This window comes from Acromyrmex echinatior, chromosome 13 (genome assembly GCF_024713525.1).
Source record: "Acromyrmex echinatior isolate Ae372 chromosome 13, ASM2471352v2, whole genome shotgun sequence".
Classification (NCBI taxonomy): Eukaryota; Metazoa; Arthropoda; class Insecta; order Hymenoptera; family Formicidae; genus Acromyrmex; species Acromyrmex echinatior.
This window is the reverse complement of record NC_141864.1, coordinates 3,143,667-3,169,224: the sequence shown is the minus strand read 5'-3', so window position 1 is coordinate 3,169,224 and position 25,558 is coordinate 3,143,667. Positions and strand designations below refer to the sequence as shown.

General features: G+C 32.2%; 1 protein-coding gene across 7 annotated transcripts; it reads left to right on the top strand.

Annotated features, from left to right (window-relative positions):
• The first annotated feature begins 488 nt into the window (after positions 1-488).
• Positions 489-21,895, top strand: LOC105151384 (facilitated trehalose transporter Tret1). 7 transcript variants are annotated; one of them, XM_087412460.1, is made up of 11 exons: positions 787-1,422; positions 4,749-4,844; positions 12,097-12,350; positions 13,075-13,310; positions 13,536-13,671; positions 14,000-14,170; positions 15,324-15,472; positions 15,960-16,489; positions 18,698-18,833; positions 19,085-19,137; positions 20,137-21,895. In XM_087412460.1, exons 4-11 carry the CDS (start codon positions 13,269-13,271, stop codon positions 20,216-20,218), a joined length of 1,299 nt encoding a protein of 432 aa, XP_087268586.1. In that variant the 5' UTR covers positions 787-1,422; positions 4,749-4,844; positions 12,097-12,350; positions 13,075-13,268; the 3' UTR covers positions 20,219-21,895. The 7 variants fall into 7 exon arrangements, with proteins under 7 accessions (XP_087268587.1, XP_087268586.1, XP_087268583.1 ...); XM_087412461.1 differs by lacking the exons at positions 19,085-19,137; positions 20,137-21,895 and having other exon boundaries at positions 489-1,422; positions 15,960-16,357; positions 16,438-16,489; positions 18,698-18,817; XM_087412457.1 differs by lacking the exon at positions 20,137-21,895 and having other exon boundaries at positions 805-1,422; positions 12,232-12,350; positions 19,085-19,608.
• The last annotated feature ends 3,663 nt before the right edge of the window (positions 21,896-25,558 follow it).

Genomic DNA, 25,558 nt, shown 5'->3' with positions numbered 1-25,558 from the left:
CCAAATACAGAGCATAACCTTGGAGTCGTGAATATTCGGTTTGGCCGTCGACGTGGAAGCATGGCCGGGAACTCCCCATGATTTTCTGCGCTTGGGGTTATCGGAATAAACCCATTTTTCAGTCACAATGTGATGCAGAAATCCTCCGTCTTTGCTTTTCAAGCAGCTGTTCACAAGCAAACAAACGCCCTTCAACATCTCTTGGCTTCAACTCGTACTGCACCCAATTTCCTTGCTTCTGAATCATTCCCATGACTTTGAGATGTTTTGAAATGGCATGTTGAGTCACTCCCAATGATTGTGCCAATTCTTCTTGATTTTGACACGAGTAATCTTGAGTAATCGAGTCTTGATCAAGTAATGCCTCCAATTCTGCATCTTCGAAAACCTTCTCTCTTCCACCGCTATGCCGGTCTTCGACGTCAAAATCACCATTCTTGAAGCGTTGAAACCACCCGACACCGTTCTTTCACTAATAGTAGACCTCACCATAAGTATTTGAGAGCATTCGATGAGCCTCAGCCGCAGATTTCTTCATATTGAAGCAGAAAATTAAAACCTCCCGCAAATGACGAGAATTTGGCTCGTAAACTGACATTTTCAATCGAGAATAACTTTATGATGCAGACACAAATCAACTAATGTTTCTATGGGATTATGTTGACAGATGCCCAAATTTATTGTATGACGTCTATGATCTATTTATTTCGACCACCACTTACTGCTAAAGCAATCTACAGGAAAACGGCGGAAGCAAAGTTGTACACCTAATATCTCTGATATTAAGAATACTGGTCCTAATGTTATAGCTGATCATCATATCAATTTTAGATGGAACGAAGTGAAAATTTTGTATTTTTGAGTTTTCGTTTAATAAGAGATTAATATCTGAAATGATTCACATCAAAAGACAGAAACAAGGTCTTAATAAAAAGAATGATACTGAATCGTTACCTAAAACTTATAGATTATTCAATCTCTTTCTCCTTTTTAACTGCATTCTTTCTCTTTTTACTTTCCTTCTCCCCATTTTCTCTTCCCTCTACTTTATTTTCTCCCTCTTATATTCTTTTATGCTTTAAAATACAAAATACTTTTGTGTGCTACACTGAAATACAAAATATAAAATACTTTCATGTACTTCGTTGAAATACAAAAGTATTATAAATATTTTTTTTTAAATAAAATTATGTTAGCTATCCTGCAGTCCGTTATCGTTAATATGTTTGACCTTGGTATTTTTCCTGCTCCAATTCCAACATGGTTCTGCGTTGTTTCAGTCTAGAGAGGTAGCTTAAAGTGTTAAGACGTGTTTGTTGCTTGTAACGAAAATAGAATTGTGCAATAACATATAACGATGTCATCATTTTTGTGTTAAACTATTGATAATTCTAAAGTTAAAAGAACTTACCGAAGTTTCCCGTATGTTGCAATAGCATAATCGAGTTTTACATTAAATAGCATAATATCGCATAGCAATCACATAGCGATTATATGTATACTACTTTTTAATGTTTGCAACGTATGCAATTATGTTACAAAAAAATGGCATTTCACTGCGTGCAATATGTATATATTTTACTTTTTATTTTTTATTAAAAAATTATCTGATATTTAAACTGATCTGATATTCATTTTTAGTATTTTTTTTTCGTACATCATATTACTGTAAGTATGCAGTAATTTGATTAATTTTTAATTTTGTCGCAAATATTAGTTACTTATTGTCATTATTTATCAAAAAACAAAAGTTAGGAAGAAATATAAGTATTGTTCTAATCATGTAAATTTTATTTTCTTGTAAACACATCATCGGCTGCGTTCAACAGAGAAAACTCAGTAATTCTTTAAATATGATTGATTTTTTAATTATTTTGGTAGATCTAAATGTAAAAACCAATCAAAATAAAGAATCTTATTGAACGCTTACCGATTCATCTTTTTTTGCTGAACGTAGTCGTTAAGATTGTAACAATAAGTTTGCAGTTTTTTTTTAAATAAAAATTTCATTAACTTTTTATTTTTTATTAGGGAACAATTACATTGATCGACAAAAATTCGATTTTTTTTATCCTAAAGTAAACAGTTTCTGGTAGCTTTTGATGCGCTGATTACAAATGTGGCATCAAAAATGTTGTATCATGTTTCTGAGATATTTTATAATTTAAAGGTGCAAAAAAAAGAGGTTTGGCCATTTTCAACTATCTAGATAATTAAAAATAAAAGTTTAGAAAGGCTATAAACCAAATGATCATTTGATTCATAGCCTTTCTAAACTTTTATTTTTAATTTATATTACCGAATCATGTTATAAGATGCATATCTAAATAATGTCTAACAATTTTTTTAATATCCACATGGATCTCACATTAAAGTGTCATTCCTATCCTTTCCAACGCATATTCGATCGTTATAATACGATCCTTTTTTGCTAAGATAGGACAAATTGAATTTTTTTGTTTTTTAACGCGAAAAGGTATATACGTTTAGAGAAAGTACAAGACTCCAAAATATCTCGATAAGTTTGAGATTGAGAAAAAAAAAGATTCATATAAAAATTATACATTAAAGATTTGGGGAAAACTTTAGAAAATTAGCGATCTCTCATCGATTTTAATGACCTTAACATATGTCAAGGTACTCGGAGGCGTTATGAAGAAACATTGAGTAGACGGCTTCAGGGCGCAAAATTTGATGGGGCGCAAAATTTTAATAAGTAGCGCTATTCTTGTAAATATAAAGCTCTATTTTACTTGATATTTTAAATAAATTAGCTAAAAGTGATTTTCTGGAAATATTTTCAAATTTAATAATAGCGTTACAGATCTTATTAACTGTGCTAATGTCTATGGCAATTACAGAGGCATTTTTAAAAAATTAAAAATAATAAAGAATTATTTGAGAAATACAATGACGCAGACGTGGTCATGTAATTTAGCTATGATATCAATTGAAAAAGAATTGGCGAACAGTTTTGATGACATAATCTTGTTTATGTAACAATTGAAGACGTATTATGTAATAATCAGAATATTTTCAAAAACTAAAGCTAGAAAATATAATATAAGTATGTTGCATTAATCGTCAAATATATTATCACAAAAGAAAATATGAAATTTATTGTATTCGTATTCCTGTGTTATGCAAATTGGTGGAAATTCCTTTAGTTGTTAATTCATTGCCATTAGCAGGGGATTGGTGCTTTAGAGACTTAGCAATCTTTATGGGGTGCAAAAACAAATTCTAGCGTAGGGCATTAAAGGTGGTCGTAACGCCTCCGCTTGTACTTTCTCTAAACGTACATATTTCTTCGCGTTAAAAAATCGCTTTGGAAAATCGTGTGTCAGTAGTTAGGAAGAAGATAAGACGGATCTCGTTTCATGTGAAGTTATTACCACAAATTTTCTACTTTAAAAACAAAAATTTTCTTTAAAAATATTTCTTTATATAATTTTTGTTTTTAAAGTAGAGAATTTGTTTTTACAGCAGAAAATTTATTCTAGAAGAGAATTTTTGTTTTGTATAGTAGAAAAGAGACATTATTTCTTAAACTTATTTTGTTAATAACTTTTTAACAAATAATAAGCGACGACTAAAATTTGTTGGAGGTCACTCAGGATCATGACCTCGACAACGTATGTTGAGGTTGTCAATTTTCTAAATTGATTTTACTAAAATTTGTTTATGATTCTATCAAACATGTGAAAGATTAAGACTTATAAGTATGTAGTGGAGACTTAGATTGTTTTCATAAAGAGACTTGGAGATTTTTATAAAGAGACTTGGCAGAATCGTCATAAACATATTTTTAAAGCATAATTTTTAAATAAATCTTTTTTTCAATCTCAAGTTCTTCGAGATATTTTGAAGTCTTTGTATTTTTTTCTATACATAGTAATATCTTCTCGTGTTAATTTAAAAAACAAAAAATTCAATTTGCTCTATCTCAGCAAAAAAGTCGAATGATAACAATAGAGTACGCGGAAATAAAAATAATACTTATCGTGACATCTGCCTAAATGCTGAAAAAAAATTATTAGCTATTCTGTCGTTGAAAATGGCCTCATTTTTTTCACTCTTGAGTTAAAATATTTTAAAAACTTGACATAAAACATTTTCAGGACTAGTAATCAGCCTAAGTATATCAGAAACAACTTCAATTATTTTAAAACCAACATGGTATCGATTGATTATTATATAGGAAAACATATTTGTCAATTGTACAATTTATATTTACTTTTTTTAAAACACAATATTATATGCGAACATAAAATGTTTTAAATTATTTTAACTGAAAATTGTAAAATTTCGTAAAGTATATTAATTCGTAAAGTATATTAAAGTATATTATTAGGCAAAAAGATTTGCCTTGACTAAATATGGCCCTCATTCCATTGTGTTTAATATTTTAGTTTGAAATATATAGGGCGTTGCTTCTAACGAGCTTTTTAAAATATTTCTATTATTTTTAATGATGCGATAAAATATTAAAGAGAAAAATTGTTTGTTTTTAAGAAATAAATTACGATAAACAAAAAATCCTTCAAATTAGATTTTTTGAGATTTTAAAATCGTTGTTATTTTTTAAAATAAAATTGTAGGATTTTTTTTACATAATACAGTGTTTCGGAACAAACATTGTTCTTAAAATGTCATATTCCTATTTTAATTTTAAAACGACTTTAATCTTTTGTCTAAAATTTTTGTTCACGTCTTAATTTTCAATTTATAACAAGAAATATTTACAGGACGCGCAGGGAAGATAGGCAGGAGTAGCGCAATTCACAACGTTTAACACGGACGGTTAAGTTATTATAGATAATGGTATAAATGTGCCGATAAAAGTGAGTTGATAATATAGACCTCTGTAAAGTCAAATGTTTGTTCTTTTAAATTTTTAGAGAATAAGTTATTTCATTAATTTTTATTTTTTATTACTCATTATTGTTTGTTCTGTTAACCTTAATACACTGTTTTGTAAATAACGAAGCTTTATATTTTCTTTAATTTATTACTTAGTATTAATCAAGACGATACTGACTATTTGTGACTCCTTCAATGATTGCCTGATTGGGGATGTTTGAATGCTGGAAGTCATTCCTCCGTATAAAAATCTCATTCACTTTTAAGATGAATTAATGTCGATGACTAAATGGCTAATTAAAAGTAACGTTAATGCACGTTGAAGAATTAAATCAAGAGTAGTTGAAAACAGTTAAGAATCCCATGATATTGCGATTTATGTAGGAGCTTTCAGAAGATGGATTTCGTTATGGGGTGTGTCAGTAAATTGACTAGTTAATAATTTGAAAATGTTTCAGAATTAGAATATATAATATTTCGTATCCTAATAAAGATTTACAATTAATATACACTATATAATACAATATAGATATAATATACTTATCATATTTTTCGATTTTTATCTTTGTTGTGTTTTTTTGCTACTTTTGTACTTCAAATATCAAATAAAGGATTTCTTTAAAACAATGAAAAAATTAAGGGCCGTATAAGAGTTCAATGGTTCGCAATTGAAATTAGAGTAAATAAAAATAAATATATTATAATGTAAGATATAAGAAGTAGATACAAATTATTACATGTTTCTTTATCGTGCCCTCTTTGGATAAGTAGCAAATCGAAAATGTGAAATCAAGTGACTGCTTCTATGAGACATCGTGAAATTTACCAATCAGTTAAAAGATTGAGTGCTATCAATTATAAACAAAATTTGACATTGTTTCCTTAATCTGTTCTAATAATTTTTACCACTCAGATAACATTTGTCTGTCATAATGACTGCACATAGTTAAATATTTCATTGTTTTGTTTCATCAATAATTTAATTATCTGACTGGTACTATGCATTTATTTATTACAATGTTGATTCTCAATGTTGGACTGACGATTTCTCTGCGAAAAGATATCCAAGATCACATGGTGAATGATTTTATTGAGATAAAGTTGTTGCTTGTTTCTTTTGACAATTTTAGATTTTTCTTAATCTCCTTTCTTTAGAACATCGGAAATAAATTTCAACACTCGATCTATTAACTGATTGGCAACGATGTCTTTATAGAAGCAGTCACTTGATCTCACATTTTCGATTTGCTACTTACCTGAAGAGAGCACAATAAAGACGCCAAAACATGTAAGCTCGTGAAAATTTGATATGAAGTATACATAACAAATTTAATCTTTCTTCACTATGTAAATCGCTTTACTATAAATCAAGATAATGACTTTAAATTATCTTGAATAATATTATGTCAACGCACAACAAAATTTTTTCTAAAATTTGCCGCTCTACAGTCCATTAAGCCTTAATACGACACTGTATCTGTAATTATTAACTATTAATGTAAAAAAGTTTTAAAGTTAAATGTTTAGTAATGCTAGTTAAATCCAATGTTATGACAATTGGCGTTTCTAAATTTGCACTTAACTAGCGATTTTATAGGTATATCTCAGTTATACGTCAGTTAATAAATAATAAAGTCGAGCTCTCGAGAATTTAATAAAATAAATAGACGGGCAATTGTAGCAATATTATACGCGGTAATTCGTGCGTTATATTAGAACACCTTTCAAATCTTACATAAAACGACTGTACGTTTCGGGTCCATTCGGATCATCTTTAGCAGTAATACATAAACAGATGGATCATCGAGTAGTTGAAAGTAATGAGTAATAGAATGCAGCAAGTAGTTAATAATTTATGAATAGTATTAAATTCGATTAATGCAAATATGACATGTAAACATAGTTATTGACAAAATCCTACAAAAATATCTAAACGTGTTAAGACTCCACATTCATTAAAGAAACAATATATTTGTCGCATTGAGACAATTTTTGCTTATTATCGATTTCTTTTCAAGGCAAAGCGATTTGAAGGCGTCTTGGTATTGAATTTTATTACCGCGGATTAATCAGATAATCTGACAAAAACCTCGTTTCCTCTTGTCTAAATGTTATCAGAAGATTTCTCACTATCTATTATTGTCATATTGACATTAATTGTCATTTACATGAAATAAATTTGTCCAATGAAAAAACAAACAGATCCTCGCGGCATTCTAATCCGCTCAATCGGTGATCATAATCGATTTTTGCTCGCCTTTTATTCCGAAAGATTATCTTTAATATTATATTATTATGCCGAGTATTCGTGAAACGAAGAAACGGTGGAGTTCACAGAATGTAATACAAGTAAGACATTAAGGAAATCCTAAAGACGATTAGTCGTATTGAAAATAACATACACAGACGATTTACATATCATGGACACATCACTACATATCTCACTCACGTATGCCACACATACGCATAAATTTTCGTAAATCAATTACGTTTTAATTAGTCCAAGTGCAATTTTAAGAACTCCACACTGTTTTTTCATGCAAACTACTAGTCTGTGGACTACTATTTCATAACTACAGATTGCACAGCTTTTATATGAAGCGATAATGTTGTCACGACGTGATGCAGCTTTGGAGCGTCTTACTGAACTAAGAAATGATAAAGAAGATCACAATTTCGAAATTTTTTGTCGTTTTCAACATAGACTCTACCTCACACACACGTATTAATGCGTATACTTTAACCCTGGAAAAGGATTTTCAAGTCAGTAAGAGAAGAAAAGTTATTATTATACATACAGTCATTATTATTATACTGTCATTATTATTATAAAAATTATATGGTTTAGTTGATAATACAGATGACTTTAGAATTCCCTTAAATTTGCAATAAATTTAACGTCAACTTGTGTTTATTATATCTGAATGTAAACTCATATCTGTTATATATAATTGTACATACTCGATTATAATTATACATATTCTCATTATACAATATTAAGTGAAAATCGATCGATAAAATTTAATATGTGTAAGTGAAAGATCATATTCAGTGGTTTTTCGCCTGATTACATTTTTTTTGTGACTCATATTTCGTTTTTACTTACATGTATTGAATCTCATTGGTTGATTTTACTTAAGATTCGCCTGAAAAAAATATTTCTATATATATATACTATAATAATTATTGCGAAAAATATTACGAAGGTCTCGGTCTAATGATGAGGACGCTCGAAAAGAATGCAAAAGATCTGGATTCGATCTCCGGCCGAAGTAATATTTCCGTAATTAAATTACTTACGAATTTTGTATCATCCTTCTAACAAGTAACACTACTCAACTGTCATTCACCAATCTGGAAACTACGCACACTTAACATTGAAAAGTATTGAACTCATGTTTTTCTATTTTTCCCCAAAATGAATTTTAAGGGTTGAAATCATCCCTTAATCATTCCCAAGAATGGATTTTAGATAAATATTTTCAATGTTTATTAGTTCAGAATTCACTGGCACAAGGTTTATACATTTATCAGAACCGTGCCACTTCGTTAAATCCTAATTTTTCTTATTTTTGCTATTTTTTGATAGGTGAGCGCTTTACTCCCAAAAAGTCGCTTAGAAAGTGCATTAATGATTTAATTCGATTCCTTATGTTATATTATATTTCTACGGAAAAATATCTATACAGGGTGGGGCAAAAGTCTATACATCTAAATATCTCATAAACGATACATTAAAAAAAAAATGTTTCTTATAAAAGTTCTAAGGCTTAAAAAAATTCAACGATAATAGTTATTTAATATAGGATGGCGTTGTCAAAGTTAGATCAAGGTCAACATAAATTTTTTAAATGGAACCCTCTGCTTTTTCATTACATATTCTTATCTCGACTGCTTTCCAAAATACTACCCGGTAAAAAATTTTTCATAAATATGTATAAACACGCATAAATATTCATATAATTATACAGGGTGGGCCATCTATTGGTACGTTTTTAAAAATGCGATCAAATGAGCATACATTGATATTTTTTATTAATTTTTTTTTTGTTGTGAAGCTAAAAGTATCCGCGTCAAGAATGAAAAACGATTTCGTTCATGTGGCTCCCTCTACTGGCCTTACAGTATGCCATTCGGTCACCCCAATTATTAATGACATTTTGGACTACCTCGGCGCCAATTTCACTCAAAACAGTCGTAATATTGTTTTTCAAAGCTGGAATTGTCTCACACTTTGGGCCACAGCCTCAATATTCTCGGGTGTGCGCACTGTCCGAGCTCTGGGACCACTTCTGTCATCCACTAACATCCCTTTCTCACGAACTTTCCTCACCAATTTGCGTATAGCTCCTTCGGTGGGTGCTCTATCACGACCCATATTTCTTTTCAAAATTCGTACAGTTTCGGCGACACAGCACTGACTTTGAAAATAAGTTTTTAAAATTTCAAAACGCTCTTCAAGAGAAAACATGTTGTTTCGTGCCGCGGACGGTATGACTAATAAACTGTCAAAATTTCGGGTCTGTAGCTCGTTCGGTGTTGCCATACGACGAAATTCAAAAACGTACCAATAGATGGCCCACCCTGTATATGAAATATCAGAAATAATTTATTTTTGATATATCATTATCAGTAGAATCGAGCAAACGACTCAAAAAATAAGAATAATTTCTCTATATAAACTAACTGCTCTAAATTAACTGTTTTCTTTGGTCCTTTGTTCCTTTTGTATAATATGATATATAATTTTGTTTTCCTGCCAAGCTATATTAGAGTATTTGATTCTTGTCTTTGTGGAATAGGCCTACTGGGAACCACATTAAAAATCACATTAAAAAAAAACATTTTACAATAGTACTTCACGGGTGATGTGGAAAGATGTCGAAATGTATGTTATCATAATTATGTAATATATTGGATTGTTCGGAAAGTAATTTCGTTTTTTCCCGACAGAGGATTTAATTGTATTTTTTCCCAACTTCACACTTAAGCCGCATAATCATTATATGTTTTGACAGCTGATATAGCAAGGCTTGTGTGTGAAAAAGTTCAATTGAATCTACGCAGTAGTTTTTGATTGATGTCCTTTTAAATATGGAGAGCAATAAGCAGCATTTTCGTCATATTTTACTTTTTTACTATAGAAAAGGTAAGAATGCTGTTCAAGCCAGAAAGAAATTAACCGATGTGTATGGAGAAGATGTTTTGACAGTACGCCAGTGCCAGAACTGGTTTGCAAAATTTCGATCCGGCAATTTTGATGTCGAAGATGCACCACGTTCTAGAAGGCCGGTTGAAGCTGATAAAGACACGATAAAGGCATTAGTTGATGCAAACCGGTGAATAACAACACGTGAGATCGGTGAGAGGTTAAATTTATCGAATTCAACTGTTTATGACCACTTGAAAGGCCTGGGTTTAACCTCGAAGCTCGATATATGGGTTCCCCATGTTCTCACGGAGAGAAATTTGTGTCGTCGCGTTGACGTCTGTGATTCGCTTCTCAAACGTCACGAAAATGATCCATTTTTGAAGCGCATCATTACTGGGGACGAAAAATGGGTTGTATATAATGTCAAACGCAAGAGATCATGGAGCAAAAAAGATGAACCGGCTCAAAGCATTTCGAAAGCCAATATCCATCAAAAAAAGGTGATGCTGTCTGTTTGGTGGGATTTTAAAGGAATCGTTTTTTTTTGAGCTTTTACCGGATAACACAACAATTAATTCGGAAGTCTACTGTCATCAGCTGGACAAACTGAATGATGCACTTCAACAGAAAAGGCCAGAATTAATCAACAGAAAAGGTGTAGTGTTTCACCAAGATAATGCGAGACCTCATACAAGTTTGGTCACTCGCCAAAAGCTTTTACAGCTTGGATGGGATACACTGCCACACCCACCATATTCTCCAGATCTGGCGCCTTCGGATTATTATTTGTTCCGGTTACTGCAAAATTTTTTGGATGGTAAAACCTTTACTTCAAATGAAGAGGTCAAAAATCACCTGGATCAGTTTTTTGCCGGCAAAGACCAAAAATTTTATGAGCGTGGAATCATGCTACTACCAGAAAGATGGCAAAAGGTGTTGGACCAGAATGGCCAATATATAATTTAATAAAATATTTATTCATTATACGAAAATTGTCTTTCATTTTCACAAAAAAAAAAACGAAATTACTTTCCGAACAACCCAATATTAGAAAACTATGTTAAGATAGTAAGTGTATCATTAAGGAACAATAAATAAATTAACAATAGAAAATTTTATGTTTCAATAATAATTTGGCGGAAGGTGCGCTCTCAGTATATTTCTGGTAGGAATGTTCTTGAGTTAGAGCATCACGTGAGCGCCCAGCGACTCGACACCACCGAGCCTCGAGTGGTAGTGGAGGTCGCCCACTGGAATCGATCCGAAATGTGCAAATCGTTGCGAGCACTGTTTTAGTGTAATAGAAATAATAATATTGTAGTAATGTGAAAACATAAAAAATAATTAAAGGGATAATTTTTGTATTGTTTGTTTCAGAAAAAAACAAATTTGGAAAAATGTAAAAAAAAATTGCTCATGCATAATTATGCATAATTTTATATGTAATTATACATAAATAATTTTTTTATATTTCTTCAAACTTGATTTTTTCTAAAACAAATAGTGAAGTAGAAAATTATCTTTTTAATTATTTTTTATGTTTTCACTATTATTATTTTTATTACACTAAAAAGTAATTTTACAAAAGAAAAGAATGTATGAACATGTATGAACATATTTCATATATAATTATACAGTTTATGAATATTTATGTGTATTTATACATATTTGTACATATTCATGCATGTAAAATATTTTACCGGGTATATTTAAGTTCATTTTCGTTAAGTACTTTACAAGTTATCAGGCTTGAAAATTACAGTACCGTCGGCATTAGTATGACCGATGGTTAAAACCAGAGTTGCTAAAGACTAATGTTTTTTTTTTAAATAAAACGTATTGTGTTTTTTCTTAAATGTGCTTCAAATATGTTTTAAAAAGTACTGTAAAAAAACATATTTAAAACATCTTCTTGATGCTTCCATGGGTGCTTTCTATATAACTAATCTGTGCTTCGCGGGTTTTCTCCATGTCTTGGTCCATTCTTGATGTGCCAACGTTTCGTGGGCCTTGCAGTCCACTTCATCAGGGCGAGGAGCAGCCTGATACTGAGCTGTTCTTCCTTTGCTGTTCCTGAGCAGGTCCTTCCTTTTTATGTTACGCTACTTGTTGAGGTGGGAGTTTTTTGGTGGTGGAGAGGGGGGGGCTCAATATTGGGGACCCCAATATCCGTTTCACCATAGACATAGAGGAAAACGGGGAACTCCCATTCCTAGATGTGCTGGTGTTAAAGAAGGCCAACGGCACCCTAGGGCATCAAGTGTACAGAAAAACAACACACACGGACAGATACTTACATGCTGAGTCGCACCACCACCCAGCACAAAAACAATCAGTAATTATAACGCATTTTTATTTTCAAGTATTTCAAAACGTTTCTAAGCTACATTTTAACATTTAATTACACCTATTTCCTCTTCTTTTTTTAATTTGCGTATTATCACATGAATATATGTATATTTGAGTTTGTCGTTTGCTATTTAACATTTTTTTTACTATATGTATTTTGAGTTATGCAAACTTAAACAATAGCATGATATTGCTAATGTGGTCTTCTATGCATATTGATTATTCATGGCCTCTTTTTCAAGATTTTTACAGCAAAATAATTATTTGATAATCGATTGTTAATCTATAGTTTATATTACGTGTACTACTTTTTAGTACTGAGCAGCTTAAATACAGAAGTAATGCAACATCGCCATATTTTTATAAATAATGTTCCTATGTATCCTATATATATCTTACATAATAAATGTAACTTTGAGTTTAGAATCTGTTGAACAACACTTTGACGAATGTAATTGTCAAGTTTTAAATTTCAATTTTGATTATTAACCAAGTTGTCGTATAAAATGTAAATATGGGGGCCGTAATATCACGTAATAACACACATATCTCCTCTATTATATGAAAAACTTTTTACAGGAATTTTTATAAATCTGATTTATATCTGTTTAAATCCGATCAGATGGAGACAATTTACAGATCTAACCCTGATCTGTTGAAACAAATATGGTCATATCTCGGCAGATCTAATTCTTTTTTCCTAAATGCAGGCAATCAACTGTTCTCTGGAATTACATGAGCTGCAATGACTATGACGTGAGAACGAATGTTCATTAAAATTGCGCTTCGAAGTTGCTTCCATAACAAATAGTGCGAGTAACATTTGTTTGTTACAAAATTTAAACATTTCTAGTTAAACATCCGCATATTTTCTCAAAATATTAATAATACAATAAATACAAATATGCATCTACAATTAAATGTGCGACGAGAAGTCCTGTTTTTGGTATGTAATTAAATTAAATATGTATATTTAATGAGAAAATAAATGATCTATAATTACTAATTAATGTGAAAATCTTTATGAATTGAATTTACAAAAGAAATTTTAGAAAATTGTGAGTTTAGACTTTTCAAATAAAAAATAGAATATTATTAATTCTAATACGATAAAAATCAATACTACTATATATTTAATTTCTAATTTCTATATGCATATAATCTGTCGCAGTTCCTTTACATATTTCTTAGCAATATGGCTTTAATTAACGAAGGAGCCACTCAAGGATATTCCGCCGTAGTACTTCCAATATTAATGAGTAACACATCTTCCTTAACTTTAAACAAAATGGAGATACTTTTTTTCGGTAACAATTTTCTTAATAAAAACGTTTAGTATTCTTTCTTTTACTATAAAATAGGTTTATTATTAACATGTTAATAATTCTTACTATTTAATCTTTACAACACTTAATATCATGACTTTCAATATAATTGTTGATAACAGCAATCTTTATATATTTTTATTACTACTTGTTGCACATATATTTATATTTGTTATAATAAATTGAGAAAATAAGAAAGTAAATTACATAATTTAAAAAATTAATAAATATTATATTTTTACAAAATATTAAGAATGAATGTTTGTAAAATATTCTTATTTGCACATAATATTGGAAAACTTTTGTCTAGCTTCTACAGTATCTATCACTCCATTCATTGGTAGTCTCTTATGCCTTATTACGATGCATTATGGGAGACGATGTACTATGATAGTATGCGGTGTAAACTTTTCTTTGGGATGGATTTTGATTGCAAGTAGTTATAATGTAACACAGCTCTTCATCGGTAGAATACTAACGGGTGAGAAATTCGTCGAATCAAAATTTGTACATGTTTCTACTAAATTAACTTTAATTTCAATTTAATTTACTTTTTATCTTTTTGTAATTCTTAGGATTAAAAAAAGATAAACATTAAATTAAATAAAAATTGAAGTTAATCTACATTAGTATTAGGTGTTGGAATTAATTCGTAGCGTTTTTAATGAAAGAATGTTATTTATTTCACATGAGCATTAAAAAATACATTAATGAAAGTACTTCCCATCACTTGTAAAACGCTACGAATTAATTCCAACACCTAATATAAACGGGTATTAATCTATAAATATATCCTTATTTATTTCTTACCAATCACGCGATATTTTTAATAAAAATTATATGTGTTGAATAGTTCTGACAAAGTAAAAATTAAGACACAATTTTATCTTGATAAATCACTAATAGATAATTAACACTAATCACTAATGTGTAAGAAATTAAGTGTATAAGTCCTGTGCAATTAATAATTAATAAATATAATTACTTAGAAAATTAATTGCAATAGAACCGGAATTGTCGGAGAACATGTCTGATAATCAAATGGTTCAGATAATAGAAATTCATTAATTCTCCCCAATATTTGAAGGCCGTACACAAAACTTTTGCATAATGATGCACAATTCATAAGACATAAAGCGTAAGAAAATCAATGAGAGTACGAAATGAAGAACTTTGATTGATTCTTTATGCCTTAATGCGTTATGTAGCGGGCGTTATACAAAATTAAGTCTGAGCTGTGGCTTTTATTTTCGATAATAGGAGATGATATTTAAAAAACTGATCGAGCATGTTGAGCTCTTATTTTTCGAATTTATGACATTATAGTTCTCAAAAATGGGCGGTTTTTATATGCAAGCACCTAATATATATATAGAATATTTAAAAAATACATGTGTGTGGGGTATTTATTTTTAAATTATCATTTTTAACGATGAATGAGTTATATCAGTAAAGACAAATATTGCAGTACGCGTGTACAACATACAAGCACGTTTTATTAATCCTATAATTTTCTATTAATGTTAAAAAAGGAGAGAAAATAAATTTTTTTAAAATTAAATTAGCTGTTTGTTTAACGATGAAAATAATTCATCAAATAATTCATTAATTAAAAATGTTTTAAAAATTTTCAGGAATTTCCATAGGTCTTGCTTCACCTTCCATTGAAATTTATTTAGCAGAAATTTCTATACCTGCATGGAGAGAAGTTGCTACAATTACTCCAAATATAGGGGTTTCCGTTGGAGTTTTACTTGTTTACATTTTAGGATTTGTTGCACAGGTAAGAGCATTATGATATGCCTTAAATAATTTTTTATTGATAAAAAACTAAATTTGTTATAATTTTTATTTATTATAATAAACATGAAATTTTATGCAATTTTTGTCATACGACAAAATAAAATTTTAATTATAAAGGGTGTTTTTTTAAGCCCGATAGATTTTTTTAAGCCCGATAGAACTTAAAATTGTAAAAACTAACACAAAAATTAAATTATAATCAAAAAATTTTTTTTAGTCGAAAGATCAATGCATGGCATTAACATTTGAAAATGATTTCGGGCATATGGCCACCGCGGCTGTTTAATTTAATTTTTTGTTTTATTTTTTACAATTTCAAGTTCTATCGGGCTTAAAAAAACACCCTTTACAAAATTATTCTTATATAAATAAAATTTAATGAGAGAGAGAGAGAGAGAGAGAATTATTATAATTAATACATATTGATTTACATTGACAATTTTTTTATAACATTTAAATTATTTTAGAACAATTGGAGATTGATAGCAGCATTTTTTACGATACCTTCAATAACTCTTGTTCTATGCAATATATTTTTTCTTCATGAGAGTCCTATGTGGTTACTCTTAAAAGGTCGAAAAGAGGCAGCTAAGATCGCTTTACTTCGCATCCGTGGCCTGCTTCAAGAGACGATAGAATTCCAGGAAGAGTTTACCAGAATGGAAAATTACAACGCGTTGACAAACGATTTGAAAACGTCTGAAAATTGCCAGATAGACTCGACTACGGAAACCGAGAAGAAATCATTTCTTACGAATATATCTAACAAATTGAAGAACATTAGGAGAATAATCCTTTTACCCGAAGTGTGGAAACCGATTGTGATTTTAAATTTCTTTTTCTTTTTTCAAAGATTTAGTGGAACGTATGTAATTATATATTATTGCGTCGATATAATCAGCAAAATCAATATTACAATTGATCCCTTCTTGATCACTGTCATAGTGGGAATTATTGAAGTAAAACTCAACATAATCAGCGCATGCTGCAGCATGAGGTAATAATTTTTATTTGTCATATGCAGTATGTATATACAAGGTGTCTGGAATTTAAATGTCAAAACTTTGGAAGCTTGTAAGGGCATCAATAAACTAAGAAAAAAAGTCCTGTAGAGATATGCTCGTTTTTGCTTTGTTTTGAAGAAAAAAAGACAAATCGTAGTTGCTTTGTTTTTTTATTGCTTCTAAAATATTATCGTCGCTAGAATCGAAAACAATAATAATTCCGTTTTCAAGTGAAAACTTTTTGTTTGCGCTTTTGTCTGATGAAACCATTTTTTTTACCTAACAGATTAAATGCAGCCAGATATACAGATTTTTTTGGAGACTAACTTCTTTGATTATTTAGAAAACATCTTCCTGCAGCAACGAATTGAAATGTGATTTTGACTCGATAAGTGTCCAAGCTCATTGTGGCAGAACTGCTCGAGTTTGACTAGAGAGACATTTTCTATAACGATGGATTGGAGAAGTAGCACATTGATCATCCCGATCACCTGATCTGACACCACTGGATTTCTTTATGTGAGGGTAGCAGCAAGTTTATTTGTCGTCAATAAACTCAAGAGAACAATTGAAAAATTGAATCGAGACAGTACACCAAATATTGCCAGATCAATGTTTAGCTGCAACACGAGAGCTGTCCGTACTAGATGCAACGCTTGCATTGCTGCAAGGGAGCAACATTTTGAACAATATCTACATTAAGCAAATGAATGAATATAACATGAATAAGTAATGAGAAAGTACAAAAATGAAAACTATGTTTTATCTTTTTTGCGATTTTTTTCTAAAGCAAAAACGAACATATCTCTGTAGGATTTTTCTTAGTTTACTGATCCCCTACACGCTCCCAAAGTTTTGACATTGAAATTCCAAACACCCGTATATACCGTACAATATAAAATATTATATAAAAACACAATCAATATTAGAAAATTGCTTATTACGGTCGAATCTGGATCTTCATTGTTTTAAATAATTCAATTTTGAATTACTAATATACACTATACCATATTGTCTTATTGCGAAGATAGAAGAACTACCGATTATTGCGAAGAATATTACTAAGGCCTCGGTAATCTAATGGCTTAGGACGCTCGTACGGAATACAAAACATCCGAGTCCAAGTTCCGAGGTAATATTTTTCGTAATAAATTTATTAACAGTTTCAACATATTAACATCTTTATAATATGATGCTTGATGATAGCATCAAATTATTAAATTGCTTGTCAAGTTAATTCACGATTACCAGAGTAGTTTTGCATTTAAAATAATTCGGCGCGCAGTTCTAAAAAGACTACAATATGATATATATGCAAGTATATATATAATATATATTATTATAGTAATTCAAGATTGAATTATTTAAAGCAATGAAAATCCAGCTTCGACCGTAATAGGCATTTTTCTAGTATTGATTGTGTTTCTCATATATGCGGTTTAAAATAAAGATTCAAAATATTATATACTTCAGTGATTTAAATATAAACCATCTAGTGGAAAAATTTTTACAAAAAACTACCTAGATTGAAATAAGATCTTGAAAATTTTTAGTTTTACATAGATGTTGATATGAACGTAGAGTAGAGTGGCATCGTTTGTTTAAAAAATTAAGAAATTCTCCATTTTCAAATAACGTCATTTTGACGCCACTCTACGTCCCGTTATCTACGAAAAACTAAAAATTTCTCAAACAAACAAATCTCATTTTACGTCCTATTAGAAATATCTATGAAAAATTAAGAATATCTAAGATCTTGTTTCAATCTATAATTGTTCTGTACTTTTTCGTAAAAATATTTTTTCCATCAGGGGCATATATGTATAAAGAGCTAAAAGGCGATATTAGCTCCATTCCAAGCAAACACAAACATATAACTGTTGTATAATATGTAAGTAATTAACATGTATATTACATATAATACATGTTAGTAATTTTCCCATAGATGTAATATTTGTGATATAACATATGTTACACTGTTATATTGTAATTATATCTACAACATACGTTATATTACAAATATTATATCTATAAGTGGGAAATTACAATTAATCTGTATGTGTGTGTGTAATATTAAATGTAATATTATATATGTTAGTTACATGTTATACAGCAGTATATATAATATTTGCGTTTGCTGGGATCGTTCAGACAAATTTCATTCTGAAAATTTTGTTATAATAAGGTTTCACATTTACTAGAATTGGTCGTCGAGCGATTTCGATTGTATCCGGTACTGGTATGTCAATCTCTTTAGGTGCCTTAGTAGTGTACCTGCAATTTTTTGAAGACACTAACATTGTGGCTGTACCCCTTATTTGCATCCTTTCTTATGTGGTAAGAAAATAACATTTTTAAAAGAATATTTGTAATATTTCGTCTAATAGTTATATTGTAATTTCTTTTCGTCTAATCATAATTTCTTTTTATTAAGGTTATTTTTGAAAATGATTTCGAGAGATTTAAATCCAATTTATTAGATCCAACGTAGATTGAACTTTATATTACCTTTTGAACTTCGCGAAAAAATCTAATAATATATTAGTTACAGTTAGCCATAGAGTTTACGATTAATCTATAAATCGCAGGCATTTGGAGCATATGGATTCTTTTCGATACCTTGGTCGATGATTCCGGAACTGTATCCTATCAAATACATAAACTTTCTCGGGCCTCTTACCGTCATCGTCGTTCTTTTATACGACTATATCGCTACACAATTGTATCCAATAATGATAACGCATGACAGAAATGGTACCATTTACTTTTACTGCATAATATCTATTATAGCCACTATTTTTCTAATAATTGTATTACCGGAGACACGAGGAAAGACGAAAACACAGATAGAAGAAGCTTTTAGAGGCAAGTTGCAGATAGACGAAACTTTTAAGAAAATTGAAGATGCATATTAAAGTAGTGAAATAACGAGCAATAAAATGTTGATGAAATAATTTGTGTCATTCGATATAAAGTGATGCGAAAGTTTTTTTTTCTACGTGATGTAAAATAAATATTTATCTGGAAAATAAATAATCAGCGCTGATCTTAGTATTGTAGTTAACAGAAAAATTAATATTAGAATATTTACTGATTTTTTTCAAGAACAAAATCGATTATTCATAGTATATTACAATAAATGATAAAATTAAAAATAAGATTCGTACTTAATAGATAAATAAATAAAACTTGTATTAGGTGTTGGAATTAATTCGTAGCGTTTTACAAGTGATGGGAAGTACTTTCATTAATGTATTTTTTAATGCTCATGTGAAATAAATAACATTCTTTCATTAAAAACGCTACGAATTAATTCCAACACCTAATAAAATTTTCTATCATTACATTTTGTACTAAGAGTATATATTAGAATCAATTTCTTTATTATTGTATATCATTATAAATATTATGCAGCATCTCATAAACGAAACATAATGTTTAAAATTTAACTACGATCCGATATTCATTGCCAATGCTGAAAATTTACTTATAATGCACGCAATGAAAATTGTAGATTTTCAGTACTGGCAATGAATTTTAGAACACAAAATTTGATTTAAAAGCATCTTATTTGTCACTTGTTCGTTAGTATTATTTTAATTATTTTCCCGAAAATTATTTAACTTACTCAAAAAAGCAGATTACCATCATTAATAAAGTCTATTCTGCTATTAGACATAATAACTTATTGCGACATAATGATAGCAGATTATCAGTATTAAATAAATATTTATTTAAGAAACTCCTGCTTAATAAAAATGATTATAATGATGAGACAAATATTGAATGCGTCTTTTGATTTTTACTACCATATACGGCATCTACTGTAGAAAAGTTTTTCATCATTTGTAAAAACACTAATATGAAGTTAGCATTTTGCAGCCGCAACAAATTAAATAGCTTCATCAAAGTACATAAGGATGTCCTCCCAAAATATTGTAAAAATGTGGTCTACAAGATTTGTTGTAAAGATACGTCCTATTAGATAAACAAGCAGGAAATCTTGCAGGAAATTCTCTTTAACTCGAGAATGGACCACATGCGATCTCTGAAAAGGGCAAAGTTAAACGACTAGCTAAACGAGATTTTTAGGATTTTAAAATTTTAAAGAACGAGAGAAAAATGTAAAATTATTAGTATTTGTGGCGGCTACGAGCGCCAACACAACGCCTACTAGCGCCAGGGACGTGAACACTCCATCCTGGACATCTCACCGAGACGCCTGCTGTGGATACGCCTCTTGGGAGCCCGCATCAGCGTGTAGGACAGCCGATGCTGACTGAGGTGAGCAACGTTGGCGTTGCGAGCGTTAGTCGCTCGAGTTGGTTCTTCTTTCCGGCTTTTCGTTCTTTCCCTCTCTCTGGTATCATGACGGAGTTTGACGCGTGTTTTCGACTGGTGCGGACGTGTTTAGTGTCGCGTCGTATATTGCATCATCCGCTCTTTTCAGAGCGCCCTGTGCTTTTCTGAGTCATTATTTGACTCGCATTCTTTCCTTATCTCCTTTTTATTTGCGCCTAACTCTCCTTGCCTATATTTTTAGCGGTATTTTGAAAAACTATGAGTGCCTCCCACGGGAGATGGGACGGGGGATCCTGGCGAGCTCTCCTCTTCCCCTCCCCTGGTTTCTGCGAATGGCGTCACTAGTGTTTCGGTTGAACATTTTGATGCCTTCGCCAAGGAAATATTTGCCAGGGCGACGAACGATTCACGCGAGCAGATGGACGTTACAATGGATCGCGCGGCCAAAAGAGCTAATGAGGACTCGGTGCTCGAGCATGAGCATGAATACGCCAAGCGTCACAATGGACCGGGCCTAAGCCCGGACAAAGCTGCTTCTGTCTCTATTTCTGTTTCTCTACCTGACAATGCGACTCGTGCTCATCAGGTTTCTCATAACCTCTCTGATAACAGGTATGGCCCGACTGATCGCGCGCCTTTTATTGTCCATATGCAAGTGAGCAGTGATTGCATAACCGAGAGCGCATTCGAAGTTTTAATGAAGAGACAAGTTGCTAAGGTAGTGCACTCAGATATAGTATCTATGAAAAAGGTCTCACGTGTAAAATTTCGGTTGAAATGCGCACTTACGAAACAGCTAACAACCTTATAACTAACCCAGACCTCATCAAGGCAGGGTACTCTATTTTTATTCCTACTTTTAAGATAATGCGCTCAGGTATAATAAGGGGCGTTCCGATCTCTGTAACGGATCAAGAACTCAAATTAAATCTTAAGTCTTCTTGTCCCGTAACCGAAATTAAAAGACTTAACAGGCGCGTTATTAAGGAAGGCGGTGTTGAATACACCCCTTCCACCTTGGTTAACATTAAATTTGCTGGGCAGATCCTCCCCAGGCAAGTATTTCTTTTCTACGATTCTCACGAGGTTTTACCTTTTGTCCCTAGAGCCAAAACGTGCTTTTCTTGCTTCAGGGTTGACATTCGAAAGTTTTGTAAGAGTCGACCGAGATGCAGGCTGTGTGGTAAGGATGCTCACAGAGAGGACGAGACATGTGAGAGACAAAATCTCCCCCCCCCCCCCCAAGTGTATCAATTGCTCTGGAGATCATATCACTACGTCGACAAATTGCCCTCTCTTTATGAAACAGAAAAAAGTATAGACAATCACAGCTACCGAAAATATCTCTCTTGTGGATGCTAGAAGTAGGTTATCGTCTACTGACTCTCGATCTACTTTTAGCTCCAGCGCTGACTTAGGTAGTACCCGTAGTGTTCACTTTGCGAATGATGATTATCATAATTTCCCTTTACTTCCATCAAAGAACGATAGCACAACTCTAGATTATCGTACGCCAAAGCTTCTGTTAAAAGTTCTACTCCTCGCTACTCGTTCTACTTCATCCGAACATCCTCAGTCCCTACGTCAGAGAGCAAATGTCTCCTGACCACAATCCCCTCTCCCATCTTCATCGCGAAATAATTATAAACTCATACAGGACCTCCCCGATATTCAAGTCATTCCCTCTCGTAATATTAATAATAATAATAATAACTCTAAGTCATTGCAAGAAGCCAGAAGGGAACAACCAGCTAAGCACCGCTGCTGAAGTGGACGCGTAGCACACCTACCGTCAGCTACCACGAACGCGTCTCTCGTTGATGCAAATCAAACGGCCCTTTTCAGGGCTACACATGTACACCACGTCTGTAACAAGGCATTGTAAATATACCTTGTACATATCACACAATCTACGCCTATTTCTTCTTCGTATCGACTCCTGAGCCGTCGTACTAGAACACGCGAGCAGTAGAGGCCGACAGCGACGGCCGACTGCCAAACCGGCGGAGATACCATATCTATATATACTATATATACCATAGCCATCATAGTATTGTGTATTGTTCCTGACCATTATCAATCGAACAGAAGATAAAGAACAAGATTATACCTTAATAAGTTTATTTATTACAAACTAATTTACATATTACAAATCGACGCCATAATCTTTACTAATTAACATTTGACGACTACTTAACAATTATTTAAAATTTTATGTATGTTAGTTGGATTAAATTGCCAGAGAATGAGGATTCAGGGCAAACAGAGTACACAGATTTTATTCAGTCTATTTCATGGATAGTAATGGAGGAAGGAGAAAAAAAAATTGACACCGGAACTAAACAAAGATTGGCGGAATTCGGAATAAATACCGGAATACAGAAACGAGGAGGTTGGCCGATAATTCTATGCCGGATTTCAACTAAATCGAAATAATGAGGCTCGACTGTAAAGGTCCCCTCGGGAATAGGTGCGGTAGTCTGCGGGAATTGTCTGACGAGTGACTCAAATGAGTCACTCTTTTGGCTGCGGAAATAGAATCTCGGCAGAGGAATTTCTTCTAGGAACTCCATGCTATTCGTGAAGTTCGGAGATTAACAAGTAACTAGTAGACCACAGGAAGTTTCTACCACAGGAAGTTACAATAGTGACGAGCCGAATAACATTCGCCTTTTTAAGACTAATAATCCACTCGGGACGAAGTTGTCGGATTAAAAATTTGAACCAAGTACCGAATAGACGAATTTTATCCATAGGGAACAGAAGTAAATAGATTAAGAATTACAAACTGACACAGCAGTTGTCGGTAATAAATGACACATGTGGATCTAAATTATCAAACATCCGGCAAATGGTCGATGACGAAAGTTGTCTTAAACACATATCCCAATATCCCTTTTCACAATCGATATCCTTAATCCTAATCCTACATTAGATTGATAACATATGCTAGGTCTGCACTCGGTACCACTAGCTCGCGAATATAAAAAGAAGGCTCTTCACGAACAGAGAGTCAGTCAAGCTCCATCTCCGAAATTCTGCCGGTTCGCGACTATACATCAAATACTATATATCGACTATATATCAAAATGCAAACAAGATTCTTAGTTTTTTTTAACATGTGGAAAAAAATCCTCATGTGTTACGAAGTATGAAAATGGATCGTACAAAACATTGTCGTAGACAACATTCAGAACACAACATTTTCAAGATTTATAGATGAAACATCTGATATTTGTAACGAAAAGTGGATGATTTTTCAAGTTCGATACTGGAACATTAGACATTAAACCCTGATCCTGGAACATTAGATATTCATACGCAGTTAGTTGTATTAATTAATATCAATGCTAAAAATTCCAGCGCAGAAAAATTGTTTAATGCACTTAGAAAAGAAATGTACAAATTGCAGATACCATTTTCGAATATTATTGCCCTGTCATGCGACAAAGCATCTGTTGTCATGATAGGAAAACGTATATCATTCAAAAAAAAAACTAGAAAAAGAATGTCCACGTTTATTAACATTTCTATGTCTTTGCCATTCCGTTGCGTTAGCAGCGCATGCTGCAAGTGATAAAATACCCGAAGTTTGTTAATTCTAAAATGATAGTTACATAAACAGCAGTCCAAAACGTTTAGCAGTTTTTAGTGAATTTTGTGAATGTTTCGAAGGAAAACTATTAACTTTGAAACTATTAAAATTATCTGATATACGTTGGCTTTCTCACCACACATGTGTTGAAAGACTTTTGAAATATTAGGATACGATAAAACATTTTCTTCACGAAGCAGTTGTAAGCGAAAAAACAAAGGTCGCGGTCTGTTGTCTATAATGAATAATATAGAGACAAAAGCTTATTTCCTCTTTCTAGAATATGTTTTAAATTTCTTTAATCAATTTAATGTACAGGGTGCGGCAGCATAACTTCCTTTTTTGAAATGCGCGCCATTCAGTGGATTGATGTCGTAGCGGAGCGCTAGTGGTCTCGTTCGAGAGGCGGGAGTATAAAGTTTTGTCCCGACACAGTTCAGTCGCCATCATGCGTTGGAACAGTGAGGAGCGTGCTTTTGCCGTCGAGACTTACTTTTCGAGCGGATGTTCTGTGATCGTAACCCAGCGCGCCTTTCGAAATCGCTTTAATTTAGCTCCGTTGGCCTCTGTCCCGGATCGGAAATCAATTGTTACGTGGGTTACTACGTTCAGACAAACTGCAAATGCGACAAGACGAAGAACTGGAGTCCCTCGGCCCATTAGATCACCTGAAAACATTGAGGCAGTGAGAGCTTCAATTTTGCAATCACCACAGCGTTCTGCGTGCAAACATGCGTCTGCCCTTGGACTTTCCGATCTGTGAGGAGAATTCTTCATGATGATTTTCATTTCCATCCTTACAAGATGGCGATTGCGCATGAACTTTTTGAGCGTGACTTCAATTCTCGGAGGAACGCGTGTGAGGTTCTTCTTGAAGTCGTTTCTGAGGACGCTATTGTTTTTTTTAGTGATGAAGCCCATTTTCATTTGTGTGAATCCGTCAACAAACAAAACATGCGCTACTGGGCTGACACCAATCCTCGAGAATTGCATCAAAGGCCTTTGCATTCACCTAAAGTTACAGTGTGATGTGCAATTTCCTCAGCTGGAATTATTGGTCCCTGGTTCTTTGAGGAGAATGAAGTCGCAGTGACAGTGAATTCGGACCGGTATTTAAACATGTTACAGGAATTTTTTTTCCACGGCTAGATGAGTTGGACTTAGG